The sequence below is a fragment of the Barbus barbus genome (genome assembly GCF_936440315.1).
Source record: "Barbus barbus genome assembly, chromosome: 7".
Taxonomy (NCBI): domain Eukaryota; kingdom Metazoa; phylum Chordata; class Actinopteri; order Cypriniformes; family Cyprinidae; genus Barbus; species Barbus barbus.
The window spans coordinates 32,554,993-32,576,878 of record NC_136735.1 but is presented as its reverse complement, the minus strand read 5'-3'; the positions used below and the strand labels follow the sequence as shown (position 1 = coordinate 32,576,878).

General features: G+C 37.2%; 1 protein-coding gene across 1 annotated transcript in view; it reads right to left on the bottom strand.

Annotated features, from left to right (window-relative positions):
- grin2ab (glutamate receptor, ionotropic, N-methyl D-aspartate 2A, b) overlaps positions 1–21,361 on the bottom strand; it is a gene marked incomplete at both ends in the record, with an annotated part of 78,615 nt that extends 57,254 nt beyond the window's left edge. Inside the window, one exon of the mRNA XM_079420699.1 lies at positions 20,981–21,361. Within this exon, the coding sequence (XP_079276825.1) occupies positions 20,981–21,361 (381 nt within the window). The remainder of the gene's footprint in view (positions 1–20,980) is intronic.
- Positions 21,362–21,886: the final 525 nt, after the last annotated feature.

Sequence of the window (21,886 nt, the reverse complement as noted above, 5' to 3'; positions counted from 1 at the left end):
ACAGAGAAGCTCCCTGTGATTTCTTATCCTTTTCTGGTATAATAACTCTAATAAAGCAGGAGCACACGAGCGGCAGTGAACATCCTTTACTTTGTAACAATTTTGATCTCTCGTTCCCACTGCTCTGAGAGCCCTTCGAGAGTAAGCGTGTGATTGCGAGCGCACGCGTGTTAGGATGTGGGTGCACATGTTGCATGTAATCCTATTCCTGGGGAAAATTCCTCCACAATCTTCACCGCAACAGCTGGGGTTACTGTGACAACACCCTATTACTGCTCCGGGAGCCTTGGCAACACCGTGGTGACACCAGGCCGTTTGCCAGAGATAAGAGAGGTGGTTAATGCTGCGGACACAGAGCATTTAAATTCATCGTTCTCGTCTCGCATCTGCCCTCTCTCAGTGCATTACTTCTATATAAATTAAATTCAATTCATTTTAGTGTTGAAAAATATGATCAGCTGTAAACGTGGCCTTTGAGAGTCAATGGGAACCTGGGGGGCGATGAAATAAAGATGATGATGCTGCCTGTGTTTGGAGATCCTCTAATATTTATCATCTGGCCCTCGATCTATACGTCTTCATCTGTGTCTCTCCCTCACTGGTGGGGAGGAGAGTTGAACAGTCAAGCTTTATTCTGTCAGGCTGTAATTAGTTTTCAGATTCGATGACACTTCTTTTGTTTATTTATCCTTTGCGGTGTCTTTTTCCTTATTGAAGCGTGGCTTGGAGGAGTAACATCCTTTATATCAGATGAGAAATAAAACCGTGTTTCATATTCTCAGAACGCTCCCTCACTTCTCTCTGAATTCTCCTCGCTCCCTCTCGCTATTCTTCTCAAAGACTTTAACTTTCGTGTTTCCTTTCTTTTTTCCCCCCATCCCACTCTCCCTGTTGTCTTGTTCTGTAATTCCCTTCCTCTCTCCTTCTGTCCATATGTTTGTTGTGCTTTTCCTCTAAACTCTCGTTCAGATCTTTCTCTCTCTCTCTCTCATGGCCTCTCTTTGCTGATCCTAATGTCTGTTTGCTGTTTTTGTCACTTCCTGTAACCGAAGCCAATCTCCAGCAGATATAGGGCACTCAAAGAAATAAAGTCAGCAATTTAAGTTGAACTCTAGGGAGACGGTCAACTCGCTAATGCTATATGCTGTGCTGCAATCAGACAATCGCTAATGCATCTGACATTTGTTCTGTCTGACCCTGCATGCGTAATACCAGTAATAATGCAAAGGGAAAACAATGTACCTGATTTGTGACTAAAACAACTGCGAAAAACATTTTTATTACTGTACTACTACTACTACTACTAAACAGAAAAGACATGGCAGATAACAATAATAACAACATTAATAATAATAATAAAATTATTTTGCAGCTCAGGAAACTTTATGGAGTTTTAAAAGAGTCCCCCCGCCCCCCCCCCCCCCCAAAAAAAAAAAACTCCATCGTTCTCAATCCCTTTGCTGTCTAGGAGAAACAATTGAGATATTAACTAAATCTCATTTGTGATTTGTCTTTCCTACTGGTTGTTTTTCTGCACCATTTAACACAATTTAGTCACATCCTCTTCACATCCTCATGAACGTAAAGAGTTTTAAGCTTTCTCTTGGTAAAATGCTCATAAAGTTTTCTAAAGTTTAGAAACGCTCATCGCTGCTAATGCTAAAATCAAAGTCAAGCTTGTTTTTTTACAAGCTTTGTTCAATACGTTCCCCACTCTTTTACTAAACAGAAAAGACATGGCAGATGTGATGTCTTGTAACACCTACTGTAGCATCCATTTTGAACATCCTGTCTAAACCAGTCACAACATGACAGGTCTCCAGCAATAAGTAATATCTCTCCTCGCTTAAAGTGAAAATGCTACATGACATGACACAAATCACAGCCAATCAGAAAATATTCCATGTTTAATATAAAATTATGTGGACAGTGATTTTGAATCAGTAAGATTTTACTATGGGCTCCCCTACCCAAAATAGAAACTAGCTTACCCCTTCGCTTGACACGGCTAGTCAGGAGAGGTGTAATACATAAATATAGTATAAAATCACATGCAGTATAAATGTATATTCCTGTGGGTCCCTGCAGTTAAAATGTGTCTAACAACAAAAAATAAAAGCACATAGGGTTCTTATAACTGCCTGCACTGAAAAGCATTTAACAGCAATAAAATGTTGGGTGGGTGTCAAGATCCCACGCATGAGGAGACAAGCGATTGAGCAAGCCGGTGGTCAACCATTACAAATCATTAAATGGCTGCTGTCTCTGGCCTAAAAATCTGCAACAAGTTTTGTAAATGGACCAAGGATCAGTCACTAATGAACTGTGTAATATTGTTGAGTCACTCATCCATAAAGGGAACTACACTTTACTTACAGTTATTCAGTCTGAATATGGGACTTTTTCTGTATTGCCTGGAGGAGTTGTTTAATTAGTTTAATGAACATGGATTATTTTTGGGGCACAGCTAGCTACTAAAAACATCTGACAGAACCATTTGACATTCAAAAGTTCACCTTGGATTTAGCAAAGAACTCCTGTCTAAGAATCATTCCTGGTCTAAATGATCCATTTACAAAAAGATGGTTCTTACAGGTTTGGAATGACATGAATACATTTTGACTGGCTAACCTTACGAAAAAGAAGTTTATTCAAGTGTGCTATTAGTATACTTCTTTTAAACTATAAAATAGGAAAGTATACTTTTAGTCTACTTTTATGTACTTCTCAGGAATATACTTAAAATGACATTTACGTATACTTGACTTATACTTAGAAAAAGTCTAAATATATTTGAGCTATACTTGTGCTCCTAGAATATGTGTTTTCATTGTTATACGGTAGGGGGTGCTAGAACACATCTTCTGTACAGAATTTCCAAAAAAACACAAGTGAAGAAGAAACCAAAACAACAGATGCTTCCATGTGTAATCTAACAAGATCATCAGACATAAAACAGCATCAAAACTGTGTAACATTATGGAATAAATTGTCGGCCAATGAAGAGGTAATATGACTGTCAAGCTTTGGGGTGTTGGTGGACTCCATCTACGCTTTGATTATCATTCTGAGTCAAATTCATAGTCTTTTTTCAATTTTTTGTTCAATATGTTGTTTATTTCTTTATTTTGTATTTATGAAACTTACCCACATTCAAGTGTTTTAAAAAAGAATGCATGAAGCTAGAATAAAATGTTTTTGTTTACAAGCAGATACCCTGATTTTTATTTTGATGTTTTGTATGTTCAGATATTCATATAACAAAATATATACAAATTAATACCTAATAGGATCATAGTAGTATACTTAGAGTATGACGTAAAGTTCACTTAAAGAAAACTTACGAGTATACTTGCAGTATAAAACTATTAAACTAGTAGTTTACTGAGACTATACTTCAAAGTGTGCTAAAAATGCTACTACAAGTATTTAATTAGTAAACTATCAGTATACCTATAAGTTCAGTTTTAGTATAGTTGCAGTACAAGCTAAAAACTTTGATGTAAACTAGTTGTGTACTCAAAGTTTACTACTTATACTTAAAGTATACTTAAAAGTATACTTTTGTATAATAGAAAGTGGGCCAATTTAGTCCCAAGGAGTATTGAAATAGTACACTTAAAGAGTATATTACTAGTACACTGATATTTGCATACTTACTACATAAAGTATACTTAATAATATAAACTTGAAGTATAATACTTTTTGGTAAGGGTACATAGATGTTTGGACCTCAAGACGAGCCGAAAACTTACATTTGAACCAAATGGAAAAGTTGCAATGCAATGTTATTTGTCTTTGCAAATTGTCTTTGTGTGGGGGCTCAAAATGTTTAAAAGGCTTTCTTTTATTTATTTTTTATATCTCTCGCTCTCTGTATCTGTTTGGTAGAGGTCAAACCAATCATGTCAAACCAACTGTGTGATTGTAGGAGTGAAGACTGCAGGACTAAGTCTTTTCATGAGTCACGCACTCTTAGATACAACAAATAAACTGGATACTGATTCATAATATTATACATATTTATCTATTTATAATTATGCATTACATTCATGTTGCAAACTACGGAATGCAAATGCACATGCACACACAAAAAAGCCCCACTACTAGTATTCTTCATACGTTGGGTTAAGGTTTTTTAAGCATTAAAATCCATTGTGTAATGTGTTGGTGCTACAGACACAGATGAAACCACAAATCATGTTGCTTGCTGAGGAGAGGTTTGCTATTACATTTCTAAGTGATCTGATTTATGATTTTCGCCTAGAGCATGTTAAAACTGGTGTAAAAGTACCACAAACTTTCATTGAGGGAAAGAACTCGAGCCATTATCTAGATACTAGAACATCAGAGACTTTGGGGCAAGCTTTTTAGATTAGCAAACACCAGAAGACCATAGCAACTGCATAGCAACACACTAAAAACAACTCAGAACACATTAGCAACCACACAGCGATGTCCTGGCAATCATCCCAAACACCCTAGCAGACATTAAGATCTGGAATATCTAAGCCACAGAATGTTAATTTTCACATTTCATTTTGAAGAGATGGTTCACCCAAAAACCCTCATTCTGTCATCATTTACTCACCCTCATATCTTTCTTTTTTCTGTGGAACACAAAGAAAATATTTTGAAGAATATTAGTAACCAAACAGTTTTGACTTAAAATATTAGAACTATCCCTCTAATTTTCTCCCAGACATTTTCACATTCAGCAAATGCATTCTACCCTTAATGTCACTAGTGACTTTTTGAAAGACCCTGAGATAATGCAAATAACTCTCAATTAGTCTGCCTTTGTTCTTCCTAATGTTCATCAGTGCCATATTAATCTTGAGGGTAGCTGGAATTAAATCCTTTGGGGAAGTTAAAATAAGCTAAGATATGCACATTACCTTGTACATTTTAACCTAGAATCTTGATGTTGATTATAAAAACTCTGTGGACAAGTTATGAATCAACTACTCGTAAGTTTCTTGGCAAAGCTTCTTTAATAGCTGAGCTATTAAACTGTTTACCTTCAACAGAGTAAACTCAGCAGGAATGCTGGCAAAATGGCAGCTCTAACACTAATAAAATGAAACATTTTCTTGTTCTGAAATGGAACAAAGCTACTGTATCTCCCTCTCTCCCAACCCTGATATTTTGTTAGTGTGCAAGTGTGTTTATACTGCACACTTCCCACGCGCAGTGAGCCTATGACTTGCATAAGAGAACCTCACCTCTTTAACTCTCTCCTTCTCTCTCTCTCTCACACACAGAGACACAAATACACACAAAAACACAAATCAACTCATACTAACCAGACTGATATTTCTTTAAAACCAATCAAATAAGACATTTTTCAAAAGGTTGGAAGCTGGAGAGCTAAATATCACACAGCAATGTCAAAACCAAACCACCAGGATGATAAGCAAACCATAATAAGCAATAAGCTTTAAGTTCACGGTTCAGTTCACTAATAGCACACACTGTGAACACAAAGCACTTCAGGTCATTTCACAATTACATTATCTAAAAAATGGCACATCACTATATAGAAATTACGTCAAAGTTTGGCGCCAATAAATTTTTTTATTTTGCACTTGTACTTCTATTTATAATAGACTTACTAAATATTACAAAAGATTGCCATTTCAAATAAATGCTCTTCTTTTCATCTTCCATTCATCTAATAATCCAGAAGAAAATATGAGAAATGTTTCTTGAGCAGTAAATCATCATATGAACGAGAGATTTCTGAAGGATCGTGTGACACTGAATACTGTAGTAATGATGCTGAAAAGATTTGCCATCACAGGAATAAATTAATTATAATAGAAAACAGTTTCAATTGAAATAATATTTGACAATATTACCATTCTTACTGCATTTTGATTAGTACATCACACTGCATAAGCACTTTCTAATATTGAATGTATTATTATTATAACTATTATTATTCAGAAAATTATCATATTATTCATTAAAAATACACTAGTCAACTTTTGAAATGGATCAAAACATTTCATCAAAGTTGCCCTAAAACCTAAAACCAAAATGCGTTCTTGTCTTAGGACAACTTTCATGAACTTTTTTGATCCACTTCAAATGTTGATTATTTGATGTATATTTGTAATGAGACAGGTAGCAAGAAAAATATTGTGGGAATATTATGTTTCTCTGGCTGCCTCTCTCTTTTCCCCTTGTGCTCCTGAAGATATTTAGAGTATCTTAACTAAATCTGTTTAGTTACATAAGACTGTCATTTTAATTATATTTAGTTTGATTCAAAAATATGATAAACACAACTAAAAATGGAACACAAGTGTGGAATCACCTTAAGAAGTGTGACTCTTAGACTGTCCTGTAAATATAATGGCTAACCGGAGTGGATCAGATACTGTCAGTTCTGGATGCTCTCAATCCCCTTCTGGCAACAGTCTTACGTAAACCTGTAACCACAGTGACAGTACACAGAAGTAAACATTAAGAACTTTTATGCCATCTATAAGAATATTTTGTATTCTAAATAGTTTGGCATTTCAGGAAACTCCAGCTGTTTCCATTCTTTAAAGAGATTCACCCAAAAATGAAAATTCTGTCATTAATTACTCACCCTCATGACGATCCAAACCCGTAAGACCTTCGTTCATCTTCGGAACACAAATTAAGATATTTTTGATGGCATCTGAGAGCTCTCACCACGATCAACGCACAGAAATGTATTTATAACAGCTAAGGGGCATTGCTAGGCACAACGCGAAGCGGAGTTATAAATTCACTGCAAACTACAGCTTCACGGGGCTTTAACACACAAAGTAAACAAAGGAGTAGGTTTGTAGTGTAATTTACAACGGCTTCGAATGTGGCTCAACCAATCAAAATCAAGGACTGGAACTATCCGTTTTATAACCGTAATTTTACAAAGAATACTACGACAATACTAGACTCTACTATCTACTGAATGTAAACAACGTTGATTACGTTCAGCGAAAGCACATGCATGCTGAACGTAAACAATGCTCATTATATTGATTATGTTCTGGGGTACACTCCAAAATGGCAGAAGACTGTTACAAGAATTGCTGAATAAATTATGTTATTATTGTTTTCTTTGCGCACAAAAAGTATTCTTGTAGCTTCGTAAAATTACGGTTGAGCCTATTTTACAGATGTCCTTGCTACGTTTCTGTGCATTGATTGTGGTAATATCTTTGCTGTCTATGGAGGGTCCAAAGATGAACAAAGGTCTTACGCATTTGTAACAACATAAGGGTGAGTAATTAATGACAGAATTTTCATTTTTGGTTGAACTAACCCTTAATATGTGTATAAAATTCTGTTCTGTTTTTGTGCAATTCAGATTTTTTTATTACCACCACATATTCCCAGCACGTAACGGTTTTATCTCACTCTCAGACACAATACCCCAGTCTCTGCCATTATTCATTAACTGGAGAGATTCTGACAGGCCTAACATCAGTGAACGTTCGTTCTAATGTCATACGCATGTCAATGACTAGCTCACTGCAATTTATGCAGCAACAACTGAACTTTTTCGTAAAATGTTGTTGTGAGTCCTGAAATTTAAAAGGTAGTCACTTTCATTACACAGTAGATTTTCCTCTTCGTAGCTGAATTGTGCATGAACATAACAATCTGAACAGGACTGACTACCATATTCTGCTGCTGTGTGAATATAGACACACTACACTCTCACTGTTCAATAACAAATAAGTCATCTGTATGTATGCTGGATACCCTCTGTAAATCTAATATGTTTTCTTTGCCCTTCTCGAAGGACTCTAGAACATAATGCAGCTGGACTGAGAAAGTCATCTGACTTCTTCGTAAATTCAAAAGAACATTTTACCTTTTGAAGCCAGTTGGTAAAATGTCCACTTGTCAATAAAAAACAGATTTCTGCCTGAGGCATTGTGGGAAGACTCCTCTCGCTTACTCTCTCTCTTTCTCTTGTACTCCTGAAGGAATTTAGAGGGCACTCCAGTGGACAAAAAAAAAAAAAACTCATGTAGCTAGAGAGTCGGTTTAGTCACATAAGACTGTCATTTTAATTTTATTTTGTTTGAGTAATTAAAAAATTATATATGATTATTTAATGCAGTGGTTTTCAATTCCAGTTCTATAGACTAGTGTTAATTCTTTAACGAAAACTATGGCGAAAAATGTTAATTGACGAGCTGTTTTCCCATGAACAAAACGAGACGATGATGAGATGACAATAAGGTCAATAAACGATAACTATGACTATATCAACATGCAATTTTGTTGACGATAAAAGATGAGAGAAAATTTTCTCATGTGTGTGGTTGCCAGATATCAAGAGTTCAGAGCTTCTCTTTTACAAGGATATGTTTTCTGCCTGGAGTTTTGCTTATTTTTTGCAATCTGGCAATCATGCACATGTTCGATCTTCATTGCGGAAGTGCTGCCGTCGATGATCCAGCTAGAGTTTAGCGATCTAAATAAAAATGTCATTCAGCTAGTCTGTGTTCTGTCATGACATCTCAACTATATTGTTTGCAATTTTGATTGCTGAACACAACTCAACCACTGTTGTTTTAATAGAGAAACATAGGCTATTGCAATTTGGAATTAGAAATTTCATTGTTATAATATATTTTTTTACCAGTTTTCCTAATGTAGACAGAGAGTGCATAAGTCTTTGATATTAATTTATATAACAAAAAGCCTATAATAAATCAGTACACTAGATGAGTTCAAATAAACCATGTGTATAAGTTGATATTAGGGGTGTAGCGGTACGCGTACTGAAACGGTGCACGGGGCAAATTGCAAATGGAAGTGATCATCTAAGTGATCACCCTAAGGCTAAAATTTAAAATAGCTGACAAAATTAACACTACTGGGGACCCCCTGCTCTGCCCATTTTGTATGTCTCTCTAATATGATCTCTTTCCTAACAAGCTGATGATCTGAATCAGGTGTGAGACATGAAAATGTGCAGAGCTGGGGCTCCCCAGGCCTGGAATTGAGAACCAGTGATTTAATGCACTTACACCATAAGCATACGTAAATTATTATTCCATTAAATGGCGATAAAAAAAAATTATATTGACTTCTAAAGCAACTTTTTGTCATGTCTGGTCTTTTTATTATCTTTGTTTGGGGGCTTTTCTCTGCAAATCCTGATATACATGATAAATTTGATTAGTTAATTGCCATATCAAGTCATTAATTTAATTATAATATTTAATCTGTTAACAACATATGATGCACTAAAATCATCTATAACATTTGCTACCTGTGGAGCAACAACTGTGCAATTAACATATCTAAACATACTGCTGTCAAGGTATTTATATGCATAAATACATATTTGATGCGCTGATACTGATTGCATAATCATCCATTAAAACTAGTTGACAGTAGCACAGCGCGGCACACTGTCGGTTAATTAATAGTGAAAGATTCCTGTTGGACATGAACTGAGCTAACACTTGATAAGATGACGGGCAAAGGGCGATAATGACACGTCATATGAACGTAATGTGCACGAAAAGTTCTATTTCTGTCAATCTCTGGCAGACTCCTAGATGCATGCACACACAGACTGAAGAAGGGGATGAGGCACAGGGTCAGCCAAACTGCAGCATGCCCGGAGCAGACGGGGCTCAAGTGCCTTGCTCAAGGGCACAACGGAGGAAGGTTGTATGGTGCAGGGTCTTTCAGATACACTCTTCAAAATGAAGTTTGTTCAATGATTCTTAGATTAAGTGAAGAACCCCCTTATCAACAAGAATCATTTTTCAGTGTGTTGGGGGTTCTTGAGGCGAGATGGTTCTTTATTATTGGTTTTGAGCCAATGAAAACATTTATTGCTCAGAGGTTCCTCTTTCAGAGCTCGAGAGACTTAATGGAATTCTCAGATGTTCTTCGCTGTATCAGATGTTTCTCCAAAGGCATTACTTAGGGAATACAAAGGGATAAATACAAGTCAGTTGTTGACATTTCATAAATTAAAGCTAAATTTTGTAACTGCAGTTTTGGATGAGAAATGTTTGAATTTTCACTTCAGTCAGTCTTATACGCTGAGATCTAGTGGTCAACTAATAGCTTTTTTTTATGGCTGGTGCCAGCATCTTAGCGAGTAGGGTGGCTGATGGATGAAATAAAGATGTTATATATGATAATCACACTATTTAATTTAAAGATAGCAAAAGCACATGTATAAAAACTGCTGAAATTACATTTTAAATAATACTTTGAATTTGATTTCAAAAATAGACCTGTAAAATAAAGACATTTATTTAGATGGCAAGTTGTGAGTTTTTCACAAGCTGTTAAATTGTTAAAAAATACAAATTAAAGGGAAGTAAACACTGTAACCAACAGTGTACTCAAGTTTGTGATCACTGGGAATATTTTTTTTCAAAGACAAAGCAGCACTAATTTTACACATAACACAGTGAATATGACATTAACACAAAAAAGCAGCAAACAAGATTTTAAATTTGTTGAACGTGCATGTCTAGTGACAGCACATATTTAGGGCCCTATGATTTCCGCAATGTGGAATTTCATAAAAACGGAATTTAATGTACAACGCAGAATGTCATGGAATTTGCCAAATTTGGATGGATACATCAAAAGTAGGTCAATACACTTAAATCAAAACAAAATATGGACTAGTGGCTGCGAATATTACACAGCAAAAATATAATTTAAATATGAATCCTGCATGTTCTGCGTCTCTCTGTGTGAATGAATGGTGCAAATGCACGTTTTCGTTTATTACACACATACAGAAGCACACGTGATGCTCGAGGTGTTTTCAGTGTCTGCCGCCTCAATATATGAGTACATGAACATAATCTCTAGAACTGCTCTGAGAAAACTATTGTCATATCGTAAACAGAAACTTAAAGGTCTTCACAGCAACCCGTTAGATCAAGTATTACAGCGTTGGCCTTTCTGATACTAATAATAGAAAAGCAAATGCTATAATACTTTTTTCATATACCATGTACATAGTTTACAAGTTCTGTGTAGTAATTTATTAGTCAGAACTGTTAAACAGAGTAAACTAATGAAGACAAAGAATGGGAGCACTACGCACTCAAGCACTGGCATTCTCAGCACTGTCAGAATAAAAGTCCTACACACTGTGAAAAAAATATATCAGCGATTCCACAAAAATATTAAGCATTGCAAACATTTTCAAATGTGTTAATCATAAGAAATGTTTCTTATGCACCAAATCAGCATATTAGAATAATTTCTAAAGGATCATGTGACACTGAAGTAGAGTCCTGCATTTCAGCCCGTGCTCCAACTTTTTTACGCCTCTAAGGCCGGGCTTCGGGCCAATTTTCATTTCATAGTTCAGACGCAGACCGGGTCTCGGTCCTGTTTTAGGCTTCTCATTTTTATGTTTTAGACATCAATCAATTAGTGATGAAAAAAAATGTTGTGCTGGTGGAAACAATACAAGACCTAGCTACCACGACTGTCAAGAGCGGCTCAACGGTGTTTGGTGTCCAGCAGCAGCAGCATAAATGCCGTCAGCGCAGCTGAAGAGTTCTGCATTCAAATGCACGCAATAGGCTAATGCTTGCTGCAATAGGCTAATGCTTGCTGCAAAGCACTGGCAAAAGTAATTACCATTAATGTGTCGGGGGGAAATAGTAAGGAGATATTTGAATTATTTACTAATAAAATTGTGTTTTCTGAGTCTGTTTTGCAAGGATGAAGTTGCCGATCCTGACTCGCCGTCTCCTCATTAGACGCGCCTTTAGAGAGAAATGCATCTTTATGGATTATGACAATGATTATAATGAAAGAGTTTTTGTTTTCGATTCATTTTATTTAATTCAGTAGTAATTTAAATTAAAAATATATACACTCACCTAAAGGATTATTAGGAACACCATACTAATACTGTGTTTGACCCCCTTTCGCCTTCAGAACTGCCTTAATTCTACGTGGCATTGATTCAACAAGGTGCTGAAAGCATTCTTTAGAAATGTTGGCCCATATTGATAGGATAGCATCTTGCAGTTGATGGAGATTTGTGGGATGCACATCCAGGGTACGAAGCTCCCGTTCCACCACATCCCAAAGATGCTCTATTGGGTTGAGATCTGGTGACTGTGGGGGCCATTTTAGTAAAGTGAACTCATTGTCATGTTCAAGAAACCAATTTGAAATGATTCGAGCTTTGTAACATGGTGCATTATCCTGCTGGAAGTAGCCATCAGAGGATGGGTACATTTACATTTATTCATTTAGCTGACGCTTTTATCCAAAGCGACTTACAATTGCTATATATATGTCAGAGGTCGCACGCCTCTGGAGCAACTAGGGGGTTAAGTGTCTTGCTCAGGGACACATTGGTGTCTCACAGTGGATTTGAACCCGGGTCTCTCACACCAAAGGCATGTGTCTTATCCACTGCGCCATCACCACCCCCACCACCACCACATCACATCACATCACAATGCTCAGGTAGGCCGTGGCATTTAAACGATGCCCAATTGGCACTAAGGGGCCTAAAGTGTGCCAAGAAAACATCCCCCACACCATTACACCACCACCACCAGCCTGCACAGTGGTAACAAGGCATGATGGATCCATGTTCTCATTCTGTTTACGCCAAATTCTGACTCTACCATCTGAATGTCTCAACAGAAATCGAGACTCATCAGACCAGGCAACATTTTTCCAGTCTTCAACCGTCCAATTTTGGTGAGCTCGTGCAAATTGTAGCCTCTTTTTCCTATTTGTAGTGGAGATGAGTGGTACCCGGTGGGGTCTTCTGCTGTTGTAGCCCATCCGCCTCAAGGTTGTGCGTGTTGTGGCTTCACAAATGCTTTGCTGCATACCTCGGTTGTAACGAGTGGTTATTTCAGTCAAAGTTGCTCTTCTATCAGCTTGAATCAGTCGGCCCATTCTCCTCTGACCTCTAGCATCAACAAGGCATTTTCGCCCACAGGACTGCCGCATACTGGATGTTTTTCCCTTTTCACACCATTCTTTGTAAACCCTAGAAATGGTTGTGCGTGAAAATCCCAGTAACTGAGCAGATTGTGAAATACTCAGACCGGCCCGTCTGGCACCAACAACCATGCCACGCTCAAAATTGCTTAAATCACCTTTCTTTCCCATTCTGACATTCAGTTTGGAGTTCAGGAGATTGTCTTGACCGGGACCACACCCCAAAATGCATTGAAGCACCTGCCATGTGATTGGTTGATTAGATAATTGCATTAATGAGAAATTGAACAGGTGTTCCTAATCATCCTTTAGGTGAGTGTATATTTATCATGTCTGTGAGGCATGTATTCGCTGAATTTCGGTTCATTTTTGTGAAGCGCTCCTGTTCAAGACGAGATGCTTCATGTTTGTTTTCTATATTTTATAAAAGCACAACGTTTTGTTGATATTGTGAGTACACACAAATAAAAGTAGACCCTTTACAGTTCCGAATGATGTATTACTCTTATCTTTATGAGCAAAAATGACGGCGTATAACTGAAAAAAATGCAAGTGATCGTGCTGGCGTCTCAATGTCCTGCAAAGCGCGCTTTAGCTTCCACTCTCCGCATAAATTATTGGGTACAGCGCACATTTATCTAGGTTTTACGTTTAAACATTGTTATATGCTTGAACTGTTTTATATCCATAGATTTTATTTTAGGCAAGTCGTGATGATTTGAGAAGGCTAAAATGATCAAACATAGACTATGATCATCTTACTGTATGTTACTGTACGTTACTTTTAAAAACAAAAACTTAACGAACAAAAAATGCTCCAAATGTTTTTCGAAATTAACTTAATAAAAAAACTAAACGAAATATAACCCCTTTGCCATTACATACAAAACTGAACTATTTTAATAGCTGAAACAGTAGTATAAGCTATTTTGGAAGAAGGGGGAAAAAAAGAGAGGCTCTGGCCGGTAACTCTGATAAGCTGTCGGACATGTGCAGGGCTCTACACTGAAGACTGGAGTAATGACAAAGAAAATTCAGCTTTTCGGTATAAATTACATTTTAAAATACATAGAAATAACAATATATAAGAGAAATCGCATAAGAGATTTGTTTCAAAAACATTAAACAGCAAATGGATTTAACTGGAACCTTTCGTTTTAATAGTGTAGGATCTCACCATTTCCTTTGTTTCTCAACCTGATTTAAAAATTAAAAAAGATCTGGAAAATGTACATGTACTGACATACAGTTTGGTAATAGAAAAGTGAGAAATGAAATCCTGCCTGAATAGACAGAGTATGGAAGTGAATCATAAGGGGTGATCAGTCCCACACACAACAGCTACCGTGGCCCAGCGCTTTGAACAGCTACACATTTCTGCATCTAATCCTACGCCAGGCAGTCTTTGATCATGCGATGACTGCTAGACCATTATGCCCAAACATGGACATTCTCTATGAAACAGCACCTGAAATAAATAAAGGCACAATCTCTAGATTAGTATTTATGTAATTTCAATGTGAAATATCAAACATTAAGAAGCATATTTAGCTGTGCCCTGGTGCATGCTGACATATTGAGCTGTGAAATCTATCTATCTATCTATCTATCTATCTATCTATCTATCTATCTATCTATCTATCTATCTATCTATCTATCTATCTATCTATCTATCTATCTATCTATCTATCTATCTATCTATCTATCTACCTACCTACCTACCTACCCAGTCAACCCATCCATCAAAGTTAATTTCCACCTTTCCACCAAAGCTGCATTTGTTTAAAAAAATACAGTATCGGATACTAAAACCAAGGGTGTCCTAATATTGGTGCGGAAGACTTTAAATATTATTATTTTAGATAAAGTTTGTGATACAGACGGTAGAATAACACATATAAAAACAATAGTGGAGAATAGGAATATTGTATTTCGCTCAGTATATGCCCCTTGTACCCCTGACTATACTTTTTCTCTGTTTTGTCAAACTATCTCTTGAAATTTTCAGATTTTGAAATTGTATTGGGTGCAGATACGAATTCTGTAATGTCGCATATCTAGATAGATCTGGACCACACTCTCAAGCTCTTTTTTTTCTGAATATGAATCTGTCATCTTCTCCTAAGTGTAATCTCTGTTAGCAATGATGTTTAGGCACGTTTTCGCATTGTTTTCTTTGTGTGTGTGTGTGTGTGGGGGGGGGGGGGGGGGGGGGGGGGCTTCTCTCTCTCACATTTTTGGTCTCAGCTCTCACAGGACCTGTTATATTTGTTGGGCACTGATATATGTTTGACTCCGTGTGTTTGTTGGACATTGTCTCGATGGAACTCTCAACTTCTCGTGTGCATGATTCTAGTGTGGAAACTGTAAGTTTGTGGCATTCAGTGTTTGATGTTTTGTCATCTTTTCTGGGATCCGTGTGAAAATTGTTTAATTGTGGGTTGGGGTGGGTTCTGAATTTGCACTTTTGAAGTTGCTTTTTGCTTGTTTCAGGAAGAAAATGTAATAAAAAGGTGTTTAAAAAATACAGTAAAAAGTCAAATCATGAAATCTGATAAATTAATATAATAATTTTCTCGATGAATAAAAGTATAAATTATTTCCAAAAAATAAATAAATAAATAAAAAACATTGATCCCAAACTTCTGAAAGGTAGTTTATATACCAGCGACTTACTGTTTTGAAAGGCAACTCAAGCTGCCTGATGTATATATAAAAAAAGATCAGATTCAACATATTAACATAATCTCTCGAACTCACATTGCCTGTCTTTATAATTCAGTCTCTCACCCTCACACACAAAGAAAAGCCTCTGGCCCAAGACAAATCCGAAAAACAGTAGGAATTATGAGGTTAACATTTCACTCTAAATGAATTAGCCTGTGTGTCTACTTCACTATATAATATTCATAAAGTTAGTGTCGCACAAAACGCAGAAGGCTGAAGAACAGGGAATCTAAACTTAGCCCGTAAAAGCTGCTTTCAAAGGTTTTTCGAGTTGTTCTGCCCGTTCTTCTCCCAAATAGACTGTCATTTCCAGTGAAGGCAGCGCTAAGAGGGAAAATGACCTCATTCGGTCCTGAATGTAGCCACCAATCTCCATGTTAGCCGATTGTCCTTTACAACCCGCGGGAAAGAAGTGACGAGAGGAATAGGAAGAAAGAAAATAAGTGAGGACGAGAGAAACATATTGGTGGTCTGCCAGGGAGAGGGATCCTTTGTGTAGACCCTCTCTTCTGATAAACCCTGAAGGAAGAATGATAGAGAAAGAAAATAAAAGAACGGGAAATAGAGAGAGATGGGGAGAAGGAAGGTTCACATATAGAGGGATTGCTGATATTAAAAGAAGAGGGGACAGACTGAAACTTGACAAAGGTCTGAAAGCTTTATCTTCTAAAAAAAGACCTGCAAAGCTCCATCTGATCCTATAGTTCAAAGCGCCACATACAGTATGGGATCTTCCCTGTAACCTGACTTGAAGTGACACTGACTTGGCTAGAGATTTGTTATCCAGTCTCCTAATGGCAATAACCAAATGTAAATTCATTTCTAATTTCATATCTTTGTAAGCCAAATCCATCTATAACAGCATCTAAGAACTGCAGTGAGTCACTGTGGCACAGCCCAAAATAAGTAGGTGGCCATCAAGGCGCTACTGTTAGGAGACAGAAGGATTTATCATACAGTATTGAGTGATGGCAGATCGTTTGTCCACTGTGTACCATTCCAGAGTCTTGTAAAGCATCTTAAATTACATTCCAGCTTTGGTCCACATTGTAACATTGTAACTTTATTTTGGTGTCTGCTTGAAGCACAGCGATACCTCAAACAAAATAAGTAAGGACAAGTTTATTTTGGCTTATACAGGACTTTCACTTAAGCTGTAGTGATCCCTCCTTGGGGGCATTTGGGAATGTAGGAACACAGGTAAAGTATAAACAAGAGCTGGCACTGTTTTTCAAAATGACAGAATGCTGTTATAAGCTAAATAAAAACTGATATCTTAAATTATGCAAAAACATCCAAACTATTTTCGTGCTATAAATACTTTAGTAATAGATACACTACCATTCAAAAGTTTGAGGTAATATTTTTTTATTGATACTTGATACTTTTTTCCAAGAAGAATGTGTCTTTTTTCAAAGAAAAAGACTTGCAAAAATGCATAACGCCTATTTTGAATATTGCCTTTCATGCAGTGTGTAGCTGTATGTGAATGCAATCGATCTGCAAGGTGTAAAGCCGAAAGTGCATAATAAATAAAGTTATTGTCTCCCAAAAGAAAGAATCAACTCTGAACAGCGTAATAGAGTCATTTTGAATCCCACTCCCGTGACAGCTATGCAGGATAACACATTTTCACAATGCCCATCTATGTTCTACATTGGCTAGTCGTGAACAAGTCATTTTACTGACGACTGCTTCTCTAATCTCAGGGAGTTGATCGCGGTATTCACAAACCACTTGCTCTTGAAAGATGGCTCAGTACCCAGTTTATTTGGACTAGCTGGCTCCACTAAATCTCAACCTGTAAGCATGACAATAATAGATGTTTATATTTTCTATTGAGTGTTCAAAATATGGAACTATGGCAATGGGGCTATAGTTTCCGACATGCGCTGTAAGCAGTAGACCAATCACAACAAACTGGGCCACCTGACCAATCAGAGCAGAGAAGTCTCACAGAAAGGAAGGTTTTAGAGAGACTGAATCTTAGAACTGCATTGAACGAATCGTTTGAGAATTCCTAGTATTGTAACAGGGGCACTTTAAAAAAATCTTACTGGCCCCAAACCTTTGAAATGTAGTATACATCATGATTTAAAAAAGTATAAACTGAAAAATTACCTAATAAGACCGGCATAATGTTAGTGCTAAAACTACACTTGATGCTTTTTTTCTCTTTTTTCTTTATTACATATTTTATTTCAAATATTTATTTTTCATGCTACAATATAAAACTAAGTAACATTAACCGATCCAGTGAAGGGAGTTTTATTGTGGCTGACATCATCAAACTAATGTCACGGTGACATCAGCAAAGTGTCTTATAAGCTTGTTAGAGACGAGTTGGCTTTTACCCTTCGAGTGGGTTTTCTGTGCGATACTGTGTTTTTTACAGGCACTTATTTGGCACTGCTGATGACATCATATGATCTAATGTGCCAGTGCAACCTCAGTCTATTGTTAAATGAATAACAAGAAAATTTGAGCATGTGTGGGAGATGGATAAGCGAAAAAGAAAAGGACTGTGTGTGTCTGTACACGTCCGCCTGTAAGTGTATGTTACATATTTAATTTATGTCAGCCCCTCTATTTTGTTCTTTTCTCCCATAATGCACCTCTCTAATACAGATGGGATAAAAGCAGCTTCAATGGGGCAGAAAACAGCTTTAGTGTTTAACTCTTCAGGCCTGGCTCTCTTTCCTTCTTTTCCTCGTTTTCTTTCTCTCTCGGTCCCCTCATATAGACCCTAAACACATATGCCCTGACTTCAATACAGAAACTGAACATGCAAACCACATAAAGAAGCTCATCGAATATTCAGTCCTGCCCCCTCAGTGTGCGTTAGTGCTCCCTGCCCTTTCTTTTCCATATCAGAGGTGGAAACACAGATAAAAAGATGCATCCTGGCGCCTTCATTTTTAATAACATAAGGAGAATCTGGGTTTACAGTGAAGCGAAGCATCCTCCAGGACCCTCACATACACACTCTCAAAACACACTCACACTCCCCCCAGAGTACACCGCAAAAAGACATGCAGTTGAACTTGATCAAAGAAGGCCAAGAGACACAGCAGTACAAGAGAAAAAGAATGTATAATACTATAGAGATATAGGCCATTCTGAAACATTCTAAAGCAATAGTTCACACAAAATAAGTCCTATGCTTATAGTATCATGTATGCAAAATTTACAATTCAGGATGCCAAATGTTCTATAGTGCTAAATCAACTAAATGTGTCTAACACTAAATTCATACAATTTAACACAGTTAACACATTTACCTAATTTGACACTGAAGCGGTTTTATTCTGTTCAGTCTAATCAGAAAAACTGAGACCACAAACATCACAAGCCAACCTTGATTTAACGGTCAGAGGTTATTTATATAAATAATTAATAAAGCGCTGAGAAAAGCCTTCGTTTGTATGCAAATACATTTGGCTTGATATTTTGTTATTTTATGTAAGGAAATGTTACTATTAAATGCAAGAAACTTCATACATGACTTCATACACGCCTTTTTTTCAGCAAAGACACATTAAACACATCAAAAGTGACCGTAAAAACATTTGTAATTTTACAAAAGATTTCTATTACAACTCAATGCTGAAATGCTGTTCTTTTGAACTTTCTATTCATAAAGGAATATTGAAAAAAAATCTACAAAAATACTGGAATAAAATACTACACATTCTCAACTGTGATAATAAATGTTTTGTGAGCACCAAATGTGATTCTGAAGACTGAGAAATTCAGCTTTGCCATCACAAGAATAAATTCTATATAAGAAATGACATGTATTAAAACATTTCCATGCTTGTATTAAAACAGTTACTGTAATTGTGAATAGTGTTTTCACAATATTACTGTTTTTACTGTATTTTAATCAAATAAATGCTGCCTTGGCGAGAGGATGACACTTTTCAGACACATTAAAAAAAATCTCACTGACTCCTTATTGAATGTGAAAGGATCTGAGAGTAATTGTGATATTTTCTGCCTTTCTATTTCTGTTTATTTCAGACTTGGAAATGCATTGTGCTTGACATGTTATTGCACAGCCAATACAGCCAAGGCTGTATCAGCCTCGGTATCAAAAGGAACTCTGGGAGATGATTTAAAGAAGGGATGAGAAGTGTTATGGGAGACAGCAAGCAGGGGGCCTCTTAATGTTTGAGTTTCATTCACATCAGCCCCAGCATTTGACTCCCTAAGCAGCACTTCCCTCCTGAAGAGTCTCTTCAATTATTACCCTCCAAGCTCTACGGCAGCACCAGGGCCTCATGTGTCAAACGAAGTTGGAGGATGTCGCTTGAAGGAAATTAGATAATGAAAAATCTGAAAAACCTTATGAATTCTAAGCAACTTTCAATATATACACTTGCCATCACAAATAACTTGTCATACATGCAATGAGAGAATAAGCAGATAGTAAAACAAAAAACTAAAACAGGACTTAAAAAGAATCTACTGATCACATAACAACTAAACGCACATTACATAAGAATTTAAACATCAAAATCATTGTCTGGTTTAAACGAGAAACGTTTCTAGCCATGAGCTTTGACAAAGTAGCACAATCCACTTACTTTGTGGTTGTATTTCATCACTGTTAAAAGGGATTGTGCGTTCATCAAAAATTATCAAATCACTATTTGGAAGGGTAGTTTGAAGTGAACTCAGCCAGATGATGCAATGGGATGACATGGTCGTCTACAAGAAGTTTCTACAGTTTATGTGGATGAACACTGTGTAGTAATAGCCTAATAGTCAAATGTATCCATTTGATAAGGAATTAAGAATTTAAAAAATCCCTGATGTTTGACAGCATCAATGAATCCATTTGCAATCAGAAACTTTCTCTGCTTCGATGCTCAACTCTTTGAGGCAGCTCTGTCACTACCCCGGCCACAGGTTTCTGTCACACCCACACAACTGCAACCAATTTTGCTATAAACACAGCTCATTGCCAACTTTGCAGAAACAAATAGACAGACAGAGGGACAGTGACAGGAAGACTGGCAATCCGTCAGGTTATATCTGATGCAGATGGCATTACTGATAAAGAAAATCTGTCAGGTATCTGAATTGTGTCTTGTTTAATGCCACACAGCTAGACAATCCAAAACATGGCATTGAATATTTGAGATCAAGCTTTCTGTTTAGGCCTTGGTGGAAAACATCCGATTTATGCCAGATATGATGAAATATTCTGCGGTGGGTTGCTGTAAATGCAAAGTTGAGGACAAATATAGCACATAGAGCCAACAAGGGAGTAGTGCATGCTTACCTTTTCGGCCATTGTCATGGCAGAGCCGCCATGGATTCCCAGTATGGGCATGGAAGTCTGAGAGGAAACAAAGTCCAGCATCTGTGCCACGGATTCCTGGTCCGTGCCGTCTCCATAGACCAGCCCATGCAGTCTCTGTCGAGACATGAGCTCACACAGGTGTGTAAGCATGCTTCCTGGGTCCGTCTGGTTCACCTGGACGCTGAGAACAGTCACATCCAGAGGCGCACCTATCCCACGAGCTGGACGCAGGGCTGATTCAGATACGGTGGGGGTTTGGCCCAGTATCACAGCTACACTCAGGGATGGAGGCTTCTCTGCGGCCTGCGACCAACCCAGCAAAGCCCATAAGACCATCAAGCAGACTACAGCTCCCATCATTCCTGGCTTCAGCCCCTGTTAAGATGAGAAGTTTTAAAAAGATGCAAAACACGCCAAGTCTCACAAATCAGGCTTACCAGATCTCAATAGACCAAAATCAGATAACGCACATCCATAAATTACATTCGGCCTGTTACTTTGCATGCAATGATTCAGTGGAGGGGGACTGGGAAGTGAATCCGGAAGACAAGCTATTAAAGGTTAAGCTGATATGGTACTCTGTTCAACTACTCAATCATTTCAAGTCAATACTTTTCAATTAGCCTAAACAGTTGAATGGAACAGTGGTTCACTTATTAGCAATTAACTCTGATGTACTGTCTTACAACATGTCATCGTGGTTGCATTTAAATGGCCCGTCTAATTAATAGGACTCTTCAATAGTTTATTACGATTCTAGGCATAATTTGATGCCTGAATGATTCCAGATGGCTAGTGTAGCTGTCTCTTAAATTATAGTAATAATTGATGAAACCATGCACTAACTGGAGTGCATTATAACTTCACAAGTGAAGAACAGCTTAC